Source organism: Podarcis melisellensis (genome assembly GCF_964234715.1).
Source record: "Podarcis melisellensis genome assembly, chromosome: Z".
Taxonomy (NCBI): Eukaryota; Metazoa; Chordata; class Lepidosauria; order Squamata; family Lacertidae; genus Podarcis; species Podarcis melisellensis.
In genome coordinates this window covers 6,853,184-6,867,597 of record NC_138547.1, presented here as the reverse complement: position 1 = coordinate 6,867,597, position 14,414 = coordinate 6,853,184, and the positions used below count along the sequence as shown (strand labels likewise).

Here is a 14,414-nt window from a genome sequence, read left to right as displayed (position 1 = left end):
AGTTTGTTTCTCCAATTTCTATACTGTACAGTGTGAACTTTTCTTTTAGTGGAGCCACACCAAGATAGGGCAGAACAGAGAGGCAAGTTTATGGAGAACACAGAAAGCTGATGATTCCATGGGCAAAAAAGGCTGACCACATACGTATTTTAACAGCTCCCAGGAGACTAAGAAAACGAAGTCAGGAGCAGGGTTTTCTGACAGAGATCCCCTGCAGTAATCATGCAATCAAATCCACAAAGCTATTTTTGGGCTCTGATGGGTAGCTGGAATAATTATCCCCCCCACTCATAAGGGCTACTTAAAAATAAAAATTTAAAAACTACTGTAAGCCAAATTCAGTGCTGAAAACTTCTTGTTAGAAGCATTTCCATCCAGTCACCAACACCCCCTAGTGGGCTAAAATACCTCTCTGACATGTGATGAGTAAAAAGAACTGTCATAACTTTTCAACAGTTACAGCTATGAGATAAGGTATGATTGATGCCCCTAAAGGACATGTCATCAATTATTTGCATCCTAGACCAAGACAGCAAGAGGTAATGCTTGAATTGTTGCACTCACTTTTGTACACTAAAAAGAAATCTTATTTCTACTCTTCTCTGCAATACCAAGTTGGGATGTGGTGTGGGTGTGTTTATGTGTGCCAGAATGCAGCAGACTTTGGGGAGGGCATAAAATATTCATGTTGGTACAAACAATAAACTGATTGGGTCACACCCTATAAAGACTTCTCTAAAACATATGAATGGGCATAAAATGGGCATACAATAAATATAAGTAATGCATCTTAAAACTGTGAGCTGACAGTGGGCTGATCAGTAAAAGGATCTTGTAATGGATAACTCAACAAAAACATCCCAGTGTCTCCTGGCAGCTGTGAAAAAAGGAAAATTCCATGACAGGGATCAAAGAGACTGGAAATAAAACAGTCAATATTGCAATGCCTTCATACAAACGTATGCTGCATCCACACTTGGAATACTGTGCACAATTCTGTTCACATCTCAAAAAGGTTATTGTAAAGTTGGGGAAAATACAGAAAAGGGCAACCAAAAGATTCGCGGGCAAGAGGAACCCCCCTTGGAAGACAAGTTTCAATATACAGGACATTTTATTTGAAAAGAAAGAAATGGGGAACTTGCAGTTTTTGGCCTAATTTCAAGAAGGTGGCAAGGGAAGGGGTTGGGCAGAGAGAGTAAACAGAGAAAAGAGTGGGCACTGCCCATTATTGGTTTCAGCCCTGACCATTATTGATAAGTGGTTGCTAACAGATGACATCAAGAGGAATTCAGAAAAAAGTTCCCTAACCATTCTTTTCAGGCAGATAAGATGAACAATCATAGAATTTTTTTAAAGTATGCATCATGTGGAAACAGCCAAATGGGGGTGGGCTTTTTTCCTTCCTCTCTTGCAATACTAAAACACTAGATCATGCCATGAATGGCAAAAAAGGGCAGGCTTCTTCACAAAGATTTAATTTCCATGAGGAAATACACTCACAGAAGATGTAGTGATGGCCAGCACACATTTATAGAAGACTGACTCTAAACCCTGGCACAGGAATTTCTCTCAACTGCAAGGGCAGCAATAGCTGATGCCGTTTTCTAAAATGATATTTCTGTTATTCTCCAGGAAACTGCATTTCTTTGCATCAGGCTAAGCAACCCAGTCCCCACAGATTCAAGTCTTATTAGTTTAATGTGGCAAGCACACAAGTTCTTGGTATCAGGACGACAACCTCAGCCTGCCATTTCATGCTTCCTAGTAACAAGCAAGCCACATCATATGCTGTCAGGCTTAAGGCTGCTTCACACATAACAGAATCAGCACAATGTTATTCTGAAACGTGGAGGATAATTGCAGCTTTCTCTTTCCCCCCTAATGCCTATGGGTAGAGAATAAGTCTAAAGTGATCCTGATTAGTAGACAGATTTCACTCCAGTGTAGGATGGGTCATGTTTTTCTTTATATGCAAACAACAACAACAAAAAAATGTGATGGGGGTGCCTCTGAAAAGAGACTGGCAAATTTAGGATATGGCCAAATGTGGTCTCCAAGTCTCTGTTTGGTCATCAGGACTCTCCCCACACCTGGTCTATACCCTCTTCTCAGGTCATATCCATTACCATTGCAGCTTTACACCCTCATTGAGTACATTTGCCTGGCTGGAGTATCTCCTTGAACTCTTATGATGCCTCTTGCTCACCTGGATGAAAAATAAAGAGGGCTATGTTCAAGTGTGTAGAAACTAGCCTGCTGTACAAAAGTAAATTTGTTGCTCTGCCCACTTTTGCCTTTTGCCCCCAAGTCCCCCAAATCTGCTTTATCCTCAAAATGGGGTATGAACCAGCCAAAAAAACACTATTAAATACTGTGTGGAAGATACAAAATGCCAAGCAGATATAGTCAGGTCCCTGAAAATTTTAACCAGTGAAACCAGAAGACACCTCACCTCCCAAATACCTAATACCAACCTTGAAATTCCAAAACAACAAAGGGCTTTCACTCTGGCCCATTGCCAGGCCCTCCCTTCAGCCATCCAGAAAGGCCTCTTTAGGAAGACACTGTATGAGGAGAGGAAATACCCATGTGGCTCAGGGAACAACTGATTGGTTCAAAATTGGGAAAGGAATACAACAAGGCTGTATATTGTCTCCCTGCTTATTTAACTTACATGCAGAATACCTCATGCGAAAAGCTGGAATGAATGAATCCCAAACCAGAATTAAGATTGCCAGAAGAAAAATCAACAACCTCAGATATGCAGATGACACAAAGTGATGGAAGAAAGTGAGGAGGAATTAAAGAACCTCTTAATGAGGGTGAAAGAGGAGAGCACAAAATATAGTCTGAAGCTCAACATCAAAAAAACTAAGATCATGGCCACTGGGCCCATCACCTCCTGGCAAGTAGAAGGGGGAAAAATGGAGACAGTGAGCGATTTTACTTTCTTGGGCTCCATGATCACTGCAGATGGTGACAGCAGTCCCCCTCACATGGAGGAGACTCTTGAGAGTCCCATGGACTGCAAGAAGATCAAATGCATCCATTCTTAAGGAAATCAGCCCTGAGTGCTCACTGGAAGGACAGATCCTGAAGCTGAGGCTCCAATACCTTGGCCACCTCATGAGAAGAGAAGACTCCCTGGAAAAGACCCTGATGTTGGGAAAGATGGAGGGCACAAGGAGAAGGAGACAACAGAGGTCAAGATGGTTGGACAGTGTTCTCAAAGCTACTAACATGAGTTTGACCAAACTGCAGGAGACAATGGAAGGCAGGAGTGCCTGGCGTGCTCTGGTCCATGGGGTGACGAAGAGTCATACACGACTAAACGACTAAACAACAACAACAATGGTATGATCACCTTTTTATTATTAGTTTTTATCCCTTATCTGTTTTAAGTCTTATGTGTTGAGTTTATCCATATGTTTCATCTTATGCTGGTTTGTGATCCAAATAAAATTTGATACTACTGATACTACACGCCAATGTCTGAGGATTAATTTTGTGGACAAACATGAAAAATCAAATGCACCTGCTATTCTGGGCTCCAAAATGTTAGTCCATTTATGGAATAGACTCTCCCTGTCGATGTTGGTCACTTTCCTAACTGCATTATTTATATTATGTGTTCTGGGTATCCCCTGTTCAAAAATTGTCTGGCCGATCAGGGCTGGCTGAATGCTGCACAGGCGAGGGTTAAACTGCTTACTGGAGCCTCCCCCTCCTCAGTTCAGCCCTTAAAACAGGCAGGCAGGCAAGTAGGCAGTGCTGCTATTGGCTTCTGCTATCTCTCGCACACATATAACAAGCAAAGCAGACACAGTTGCTGCTCACACTGCCGATTTCTCATCTTCTTCTCCGCTCCTTTCAGGGTCTCCCCCTCCTCCCCAACAAAATCTGCTCCAGCAGCAAAGCCCATCCCTCTGGCAGGTTCAAGGAAGACAGGCTGTGGGGAAGAGCATGGGGTGGGAGGGGTGACTTTCACAACTTGAGGAAAGAGCGAGTCTGAGCACTGTGGGACTGGTGTCTCTACACAGGCAAGGTCTACCCTTCTCTCAGTGGATATGAGTAAGGTGAGACCAAGACTGATGGAGTCAAAGGGATGGAGGGAGGGACAGAGGGAGGGAAAAGGCAGCTGCTTGCTCTTCTCCACCACCTCCTCTTGCCTGCCCTAATCATCATAAACACCACAGCTCCTCTTCACACCCACCAGGCAGCTTCCCAAGGCATGCAACTCTGGTGAATGGGCAGGGAGTCACCTCTGCTCATAGTTTCACACCCACCCCCTTCGCTTCTCATCCAGCATCTACCAGCAGTTCTCAACCTGTGGGTCCCCAGATGTTGTTGGACTACAACTCCCATCATCGCTGAGCTTTGGCCTTGCTAGCTAGGGGTGACGTGAGTTGGAGTTCAACAACATCTGGGGACCCACAGGTTGAGAAAGGCTGAAAGCAGTCTGTCTGTCTGTCTTTCTTTCTTTCTTTCCTTTTTAACGTATTTTTATTAAAGACTTATTGGTTTACAAAAGTATGTGCAATGTCTCTTTTTTCAAGTTACATTTTCTTTCCCTACCTGATTAACCTCCATGCATTTTCCCCAGCGGGAAGGTAAATGGTATTCCCATGTGCTGCTCTGGTTCGCCAGAAGCGGCTTAGTCATGCTGGCCACATGACCCGGAAGCTGTACGCTGGCTCCCTCGGCCAATAAAGTGAGATGAGGGCCGCAACCCCAGAGTGGGTCATGACTAGACCTAATGGCCAGGGGTCCCCTTACCTATACCTTTATTTTACAATACTGAATTAGAAAGATCTAAGAAAGGAAGAGAGAGCTTGCTAGTAAAAAGGATCCTCACAAGCTCTCTCAGTCTTGACCACACGACCCAGAAAAACTGTCTGTGGACAAACATCGGCTCCCTCAGCCAATAAAGCGAGATGAGCGCCACAACCCCAGAGTCGTCCGCAACTGGACTTAACTGTCAGGGGTCCTTTACCTTTACCTTTTTAGCATGCGTGTAGCCAGGATTTCTGTTAAGAGGCAACCTTTATATTAGGGAGGGGGTAAAAACATCAGTTAAGGGACGCAGGTGGCGCTGTGGGTTAAAGCCTCAGCGCCTAGGACTTGCCGATCGAAAGGTCGGCGGTTCGAATCCCTGCGGCGGGGTGCGCTCCCGCTGCTCGGTCCCAGCGCCTGCCAACCTAGCAGTTCGAAAGCACCTCTGGGTGCAAGTAGATAAATAGGGACCACTTACCAGCGGGAAGGTAAACGGCGTTTCCGTGTGTGGCTCTGGCTCGCCAGAGCAGCGATGTCATGCTGGCCACGTGACCCGGAAGTGTCTCCGGACAGCGCTGGCCCCTGGCCTCTTAAGTGAGATGGGCGCACAACCCCAGAGTCTGTCAAGACTGGCCCGTACGGGCAGGGGTACCGTTACCGTTAAAAACATCAGTTATTTAAGTATTTTTTATTGATTTAGTGGGGGCAGCTGTCCCCCTGCCCCCCCTGGCTACACCCATGGGTGGTAGAGTGCTGTGACTATGTGCAAAGTTGCTCTGTTGTGATGTCTTGGGTGGGGTGGCCCTCAATGCAGGGGCAGCTAATATCCTTTCTGCTGAAGTCTGTAAGAGGGCAACGTCTTACTCCAGGTCCAGTGCACTGTCAACACGGCCATGGCCATGATCAGCATGATCACAATAGCTCATACCAAGAACTGACTTAGTTGGTATTTAAGGTGCTACTGGAAGGAATTTTTTTTGTCATGATCAGAGGAGTTAGGGTAGACCCTAGTGCTGCCTGCAACCCTACCTTATATGGTGAGTCTCTGGTGTACCTTTCACAATAGCGGCATATAGTGGTACCTCAGGTTAAAAACTTAATTCGTTCTAGAGGTCAGTTCTTAACATGAAACTGTTCTTAACCTGAAGTACCACTTTAGCTAATGGGGCCTCCTGCTGCTGCCACGCTGCCACAGCACGATCTCTGTTCTCATCCTGAAGCAAAATTCTTAACTTGAGGTATTATTTCTGGGTTAGTAGAGTCTGTAACCTGAAGCGTCTGTAACTGAAGCGTCTGTAACCTGAGGTACCACTGTACTCAATCCACTTCAAACAGAGTGACGGGTCTTTCACCAAATCCTAAAACCTCATCACCCAGTGTAACTGAGAGTATAAAATTGTGCTTTTAGTGAGAGAAACACATTCAATAGAAAGCTCTACTTGGCGATTCTTGTATTATTTTCAAAATAAAAACAAAACAAAACAAAACAGCATTTAAAATCACTGGGGAAGGGTTAAAAGGACCCCAGTGTGGAGAAATCTGTATTTTTCATCAGCATTATACTTTCCCTGATTAAAGAAAAAAAAATGCTTTAAAAAAACAAAGCCAGTGTTCTAAAGACTGCCTAGGACAGCTGTACTTCAGGCATATATGTGTACCTACACAACAGCCTGACACATTTAAGTTTATGCAAGACATGTGAGGGGGTCTCACAACCACAGCTAGTTAAGCACCAATCAGTGGCAGCACAAAGCCAAGCAGATCCACAAATTACAGCAAGGTTTTGAAGCGTCAGTGAGGGGAAGAAGCTGGTAGATAAAAGAGGAGCTGTGTGGAGATCAACAGACTGCCTTTGCTGTTCTGCCAAAGCAGAGAGCCTGCTTCTGGATGCAGAATTCTAAACAGTTTACTTTTAGTGAGGATAACAAGTTAGCTATGATATACACGACAACCTTGACAAGGCCTGGCAAGAACACACCATGTTAGAGCAAAAGAGCAACAAGGTACACACAGGATGACAGACGTTTGTTCCTTTCTCTTCTTCCCACTAGACTAGAGAGAACCTTAGAAACTTGGAGCAAACACACAGAGACACTCAAGTGACAGACCATGACAACTAGAATGAGAATAATCAGAACAAAATATTTATATACAAGATGCTTATTAGAACAAAGCCTTCGCTTTGCGCAACTCTCATACTCCACCATTCAGCTTCAAAACAGAGTCTTTTAAGGATGCCACCTGCCACAGTGGAGATGAGCAGAGTTTCCTCCAAAGCAAGAGATACTGGGCAGGTTTGCAGATCTTGTTCCAAAACCAAGCGAAGAGAACAGAAAGGAGGGGGACATGGAACGCACCAGGAAGCAGAAGAAGGGAAGGGGGGAAATTACAAAGCGCTAAAAGATAATTAAGCTATCAATTGCAAGAGAAGGAAATCAAGCCACAGCAAAGTGACAGCAGCACTAAAGAGACTCCTGCCTCAGCATAAAGAATGTCTTTTTACAAAATTCAAAGTGTTTGGCAGCTTGGAAAGGGGGCAGGGAAGAGGGAAGATACTTTCCATTTGAAGATGTGGCCTAAATTTAAACATCCACAGGGACAAAGGTAACAATCCTTGAGGGATGGAAATGACAATTTACTCAGTCCAGCACACACTGCAAGGGAGGAATAGGAGATGGCAAGAAAACCCATAAACCGCTTAGCATCTCCAAATGAACCCATCGCAAAGCTCTGGAAACTGTATGGAAATCATATTGACAAACTTGTTTCTGCCCAAGGCATTCTCTCTCTCTCTTTCACCCCTTCCCCCATGAACAGAAATAAGGCATAAACCAAATCATTAACAGTCAATCAATAGTGTTAGCACTCTTAGTTGTCCTAACCAGGAGCAGAAGAAACCAGAAGCCAGGGATAGCAACTTGAAGAACAAGTTGTCCAGCAGCTTTGCCAGCAGTTATCCCAGCCTCTCCACAGTTGCCTAGAGCAACTGTAGGTCAAACACGTGCTTAGAATCCTATTCATATACTACAGAATACCAACCAAACAAGTCTCATTATTGTTCCCCTATACACCAACCTCAACTGAAGCAAGCCTCCAGGCCACACATCTTAGAATCACCTTTCATAACATTCTCACTCCCTGGAGCACAGTCACCCTTCTCCTGCCCCTCAATGCCTACCCGCTCCTCAGTTCTCAGTCATTCTGCTTTGGTCCATGGTGGTGCCACCAAGAATTCATTGCAAAGACAATCCCTTACCACCACCACCAATCCAAATTCCATCCCACCCTCTGCCACTCTCCAGAGCACAGCAAACTTGCATTTACTTCCCTTATTCTGAGTACTATTTATTTAGATCCACCGCAAGATTTTCCAAATGTACATGAGGGGTTGTTCAAGTGGCAAAATATATTCTTTTTTAAACAAAACTTATTATTATTTATTTATAAAATCCTAGCAAACATAAAAGAAAAATAATAATCACATTACACAGCTTTTAACATGGCTAGTTTCCCCTAAGTAAAGAAAAAGTTTAAAATGCTTATAGACTATTGATACAATCTAATGCAGACAAGCTGCGCAACATTTTAATTTAGGTTTTTTATGCTTCCTAACCTGGACTAGCCCTCGCAACCTAGAAAAAATTCCCATAGTCCCAAAAATGTTCAAGATAACTCCTCCTCTCTTCCCACCCTTCCCAATCTACACACACAGCTCCTCCTACACTACCGTAGGTCTTGGATCTCAGCACCCTTTCTCCTGCTGTAGTCTGCAACTGGCTCTTTCCCTACCTGATTAACCTCCATGCCTGGTATACTACCCCACAAGGCCATCATATTATGCATTCACGTCCATTCCCAGGACATTCTCATGACTGGTACTTTGCACATTGCATCCTAGTACATCATCTCCTTCTTTCCTGCCAAAGAAATTGCTGCAGCAAGCTGTTCCACAGCTGTTATCATCACTTCTTCCCAAACCTACCCATTCCTATCAATGCCTCACTTTATCTAAGGAACATCTGCAACTGGTTCTTCATCACTTTAGGTTTGATTAAACCCTGATGCAGTATTCCAAAGCATCCTCTTCACCTATCAGTGAGTATTATTATCAATATTATTATTATTTAGTATTTCATTTCTATACTATCTCTCACTCTGTGTCCCACCACCTACCTACCCACCCCTCGCTACTGTGCTATGGTGTGCTCCCTTCAATCCACAGAAGGGTCACCCTGGCCCAGTGTCTCCTTCTACTGAACCGTCCATTGCCATGTGAAACATATTCTTCATCCAGTGCCCTTCTTCTCCAAAAAGCTTCTTGTCTGTGAAACCAGAAACACAGCACTGCATCCTTCCAGCCATCAGCACATGAGCATCCCTCCAACGCACCATTTCAAGACATGCCCTTCTCCTATTCTACTCACCAGTGTACACAATTCCTTCATCTGGCCACCTACTGTACCTCCTGAATGGTTTTTCTAATATATGCCACTGCCCTCCCGTCCACTCTGCTGAATCTTGTTCTCGCCTGCCTAAATGTACATATAATGCTTCCTGCCATTTAATACCCCATGCCTTCCCTTGTGTTATCCCCACGCACAAATCCATTTATCCTATGTGCTGGGTATTCACTACTTATGATCTTCTCCCATTCCCAGTAAGTGTGCCCATGGGGAATCTCTTTTGCAACCCATCACAGTAAACTTACAACCCCATCCCCAAAGTAGGGTCTCCCTCCTAGTCCTAGTGGGCAAATTTTTGTATGCAACTAGGCAGGGAATTGGCTGCTTTTAATTTTTACAATTCCCGGCACAATATTCATGCACAATATCTTGCCCCTTCATTCCAGCCCACTGTTCCAATGCCTATTCACATGGAGATGAGATAAGCCTACCTATCTTCCAATGTGTGTTCCCACTGGGAAAGTTGGGGGTAGAAAAGTCACAACTCGTGTATGGTAAGCCTTGCACTCCCCACCACATTCTCCAACCATCACGGGACAATTGGGCGCCTGCTCCCCAGTGTGTTAGTCAATAAGCTGTTACAGGAATATTATTTATCTGTGTAGCTGAAGCCATTCCAATAAGCTGTTAGCAAGTGAATGTTCTTATATTTAAGATGCACAGCACCTAGCGCAACACTGGGCACCGTCATCCACTACATCTCACATCCCCATTCCAGTCCATCCTTTCAAGGAGCACCTGCAGTTCTGTGGGGTAAACCTCACATTTGCTATACATTTTTGCTCACCTCGCTCCAGACATCACCTACTCCCTCTCTGAACATTCAGTTGCAAGTAACTCGCAAAGGACTTGTTCTTGTTTTTTCAGTTGTACAGCACCTGGAGTAAGTAATGGTAACACACTATACCCTCCTCCCCAAGAGACATTTCAGGGAAAGCAGGCAGATCTCTTTCCACCCTTCTACTTTGCATTCCCTCATTGGGAGGGGGGGTGTCAGCACCCCGTTCCACCCCTTCTGGGTGGGAGGGTGGTATGCCCCCCTTTCTTTGCTGCCTCCTCATGCCAAGAGGAGCACCTTTTCAGCTCTCCAGGCTCAAAAAAAGTGGAGGCAGCATGCATCCATGTTCTATTCCCAGCATGCCCCCAAAGGAGGGAGCAACCCCTTTGTGGGCATCTTTTTACACCCCCCCTTTTGGGGGTGTTGTACTCCTGCTACATCCATAAGGAGGGGACACTTCTTTCTATCCCCATATTGTGTGTGGTCATGAGGGCAAACCCATCTACCTTTACACACCCTCCATGCTCACCAAGGGGTCAGGGGGAATGCATCCCTTTCTACCCTCAACCCAATGGGAGGAGGAAGTGGGGGGGCAATCTTTGCAGTTCCTTTTATGCCCCCACCCCTAGGAGGGATGTATTTCTTGCATCATCCTGGGGGTCGTATGTGCTTGTACTACCTCCATACTCTCTTCATGCCCACAAAAAATTGGAGGGGTGGGGAGAAAGGAAAGCTTATTTATATCCCTACCCTGAGGATATAGATAGATATAAATCCCCACAATAAAGGGATGTGGGAGGAGGAAGTCTTTCTTTCCCTATCCAGGGGGTCCTATGTGCGACCTCGGTAGTCTCTTCATGCCCACAAATTTGGGGTAGAAAGCATCTTTCTCTCCCCATCCCAGGGGGTCGCCTAACTACTTTTGCAGCACCAGATAGATAGATAGAAAAGAAAGAAATCCCACAAAAAGCAGAGGAGCTCTTTTTTGCCCCATCCCAGGGGTCGCATGCGCTGCCTCCATAAATTGCGGGGAAGGGGGGGAGAAAGAGATGCTTCTTCGCCCCCCTCCCGCACCCCAGGGGGTCGCCTAACAACTTTTGCAGGAGCTCCCGACAGGCAGATATAAATTCCCACAAAGAAGGCGAAGAGGGCAGGACGGAGGCACCTCTAGGCAAACACCCCACCCCGCTCCCCCTTTCCCCTCCCACCCATCCAAGTTGTGGGTCGCTTTCCCCCGCCACCTTACCCAGCGTGAAGAAGGGAAGCTCGGTATTGTCCAGGTCGTCCTGCACAGCAACGCGCCCGGGCAGCTCGGTCCGTACGAAGAGCAGCAGCCGCGAGTCCGCGGGGGGCGACGAGCCCGGTGAGCCGGCGGCAGCAGCAGCAGCCGAGGAAGACGACGACGAAGAGGAAGAATCGGCAGCCGGGGCCGCCGCTGCCGAGGATGAACCGACCGGGGGGCTCCTGCTCCCGCCGCCGCCGCCGCTGCTCCAGGCGACGTCGCTCTCCCTCAGCACCGGCAGAGTAGACACCGTCACCGTCTTCTCCCGACACGGGCTGCCGCCGCCAGCTCCGCCGCTCCTCCCGCCGGCTCCGCCAGCTCCTCCGCCCGGTTCTACTCTCGCGGCCGCCCCCGCCGAAGGGCCCGGCCCGCTGGTCAGCAGGAGCAGCAGCGGCAGTAGCGGCGGAGGCGACGAAGAGAAGGAAGCCGAGGCGGCGGGCGCAGCGGCGGCCGCTGATGGGGAAGAGCAAGCGGCGGGCAGGAACAGGAGGAGGCGGCGGCGGCGGAGCAGCAAGGGGCGAGGGGCTGCCATGCCCGAGCGGAGCGGGGCGCGGGGCGCGCGAGGAGGTGGCTCGGACCCGGGGAGCAAGAGGGAGCAAGGGAGCGAGAGAGAGAAGGAGCGAGAGAGAGCAGGAGGACGTCGCAGCAGCAGCAGCCGACGCGAGCGACTCGCCTGCCGGGCACAGCCTGCCTCGCCTGCCTCCTCCCCGCCCTTGCTCCGCCCCCGACTCAGCCGCCCCCCAGCTCGGCAGCCGCCGCCGCCGCCGCCGCCGCTGCTTTGGCTCCGCCTCGCGCGCTGGCTCTGGTTCTGGCCGCTGCCGCCGCTTCGCGAGCGACCTGCTTCCAAAATCAAAGCGAGTTACTTTTGAGCCGCGCGAAAACACGCTGCGTTCGACAGGTCCCAACTTTAAAGCGCAGTCTAGGTGACTGGCCGCCTCATGGCTCCACACACGCACACACAAACGAGAGAGAGGGAGGAAACGTGTTTTAAAATCATAGTAATTAGTAATAATATTAGTAATTAGGCGCTGTGTGTGCGCGCACATATTCACAAGGTAAATAAAATGTATTTAATCATAATTGGCACTAATATTAGGTAATTAGGCTGTATATCATGCCTCCCCCGCACACACATACATGAGAAAGAAAACCTGTTTAAAAATAATCATAATTAGATATACTCTAATACTGTATTAGTAATTAGGATGTACGTATACACACAAGAGAGAGAGAAAGACGTTTAATCATAATGAATATTAGTAATATATCCTGCCTCCCCCTCACAAGAAGGCAAATGTGTTTTAAAATCATAATAATTAGTAATAATATTAGTAATTAGGTGATACACACACACACACATAAGAGAGAGAGAAAAAACATGTTTCGCCTTAATTAGTAATATTAGTAATTAGGCTCTGTGTGTGTACAGCATTTGAAGAGTTAAAAGAAATTCGAAGAACTCTGAGCTTGAAAGATTTCCAACTTTTATTGACTTTTTAGATTCTGTTCCCTTTGCATAAATATACCGGTAAATGTGCTTTTTAGGTGTAATGCACAGCTAAAAAAAAAAGGAACATAAAACACATCTTTGCTCACAAAAAGAAATAATAATAACTATTATTAGTAACAATAACTAGGGTAACATGGAGAGCTTGGGAGTCAAAAATACCACACCTCTGTTAGTTATTGTTAATGATATTGAGGGGGCATTCATCACATACACACAGCCCTTTAAATATCCCCAATTTAATCGATCTTAACTCACTTCTCCAGAGAGAAAGAAGCAAAACTCAGGCTTAATTGAAATAGTATTAATAACATTGTTACTTAGAAAGTATGCCTACTTTCAAGGGGTCAAACAGATTTGCATCACTTAGAAACATGTATTTCTTTCTTCAAGATTTCTAACTTTATGAGTTTTGAAGCTCACTTCACTACTTAGGAGAGAAAAATAAAATTGGCTCTCCTGGGTCCTTAAAATCAGTCCTTTAAAAAAATCCTTTAATTTACTGGCTCTTCTCTCAAGGGTAAACTAAACAATAATTAGAAAATTAGTACTTAGCATTTATATGGCACTTTCATGTGGTCAGCAATTTTTGGTCATCAAACACACACTTGTAATAGGTTCTAGATTTAGATGCTGGCTCACTTCTTCACATGAGAAAAAAATAAATGTGCCTAGAAACACACTTCCAACTTTAATCATAGCATAATCCTATACTTGTCTACTCAGAAGAGTTTTGGATTTGATATCCTGCTTTATCACTACTGAAAAGAGTCTCAAAGCGGCTAACATTCTCCTTTCCCTTTCTCCCCCACAACAAACACTCTGTGAGGTGAGTGGGGCTGAGAGACTTCAAAGAAGTGTGACTGGCCCAAGTTCACCCAGCAGCTGCATGTGGAGGAGCGGGGAAGCGAACCCGGTTCCCCAAATTACGAGACTACCGCTGCTAACCACTACACAACACTGGCTCTCAAAGTCTTACTGAATTGAGTTGGGTTTACTCCTAGGTAAACAGGTAAAGAGCTGCAGTCTTAATAGCTTGCTTCCCCTTACCCCAAAAAGTGTGCTTTTAAATTCATTACACAAACTTCTTTTAAAGATTTTGACTAGCTCACTTGCCCTTACCCATGCTTCACATGGAGGAAAACATACACTAAAACAATAATAATTATATTATTAATAATAGTACAGTATTTAGACTTTTCATTATGCTTTCACCACTTAGAGATGTTTTGCATCCATTTACTGGCTGGCTGAGTTTCCCCTCACTAAAATAAATAAATAAATAAACACTAAAAATAATGCTTAGCATTTATATAGCACTTTCAAATATTCAAAGAACTTCACATTCATATCTCTCTCTCTCTCTCTCTCTCTCTCTCTCTCTCTCTTCTTAAAAGATGTTCCAATTTATTGCCTTGTTTCCCCTCACAAAGTTAAAAATAAATGTACTCTTTATACACACCACATTATACAAATCTTTACACACAGCCAGTTTCACTTTTTGGCAGCCTCCTTTCACAATGAAAGATTAATGTACCTTTACACATGTGTACACAATGTTCCCATGTTTGTTGTTGTTGTTGTTCATCCGTTTGGTCGTGTCTGACT

General features: G+C 45.5%; 1 protein-coding gene across 2 annotated transcripts in view; it reads right to left on the bottom strand.

The window, feature by feature from the left end:
• ASTN2 (astrotactin 2) overlaps positions 1–11,996 on the bottom strand; it is a 664,383-nt gene extending 652,387 nt beyond the window's left edge. For both annotated transcript variants that reach the window (XM_081896297.1, XM_081896298.1), the window contains exon 1: positions 11,264–11,996. In XM_081896297.1, coding sequence (XP_081752423.1) covers positions 11,264–11,831 — 568 coding nt within the window. In that variant the 5' untranslated portion in view covers positions 11,832–11,996. The remainder of the gene's footprint in view (positions 1–11,263) is intronic.
• Positions 11,997–14,414: the final 2,418 nt, after the last annotated feature.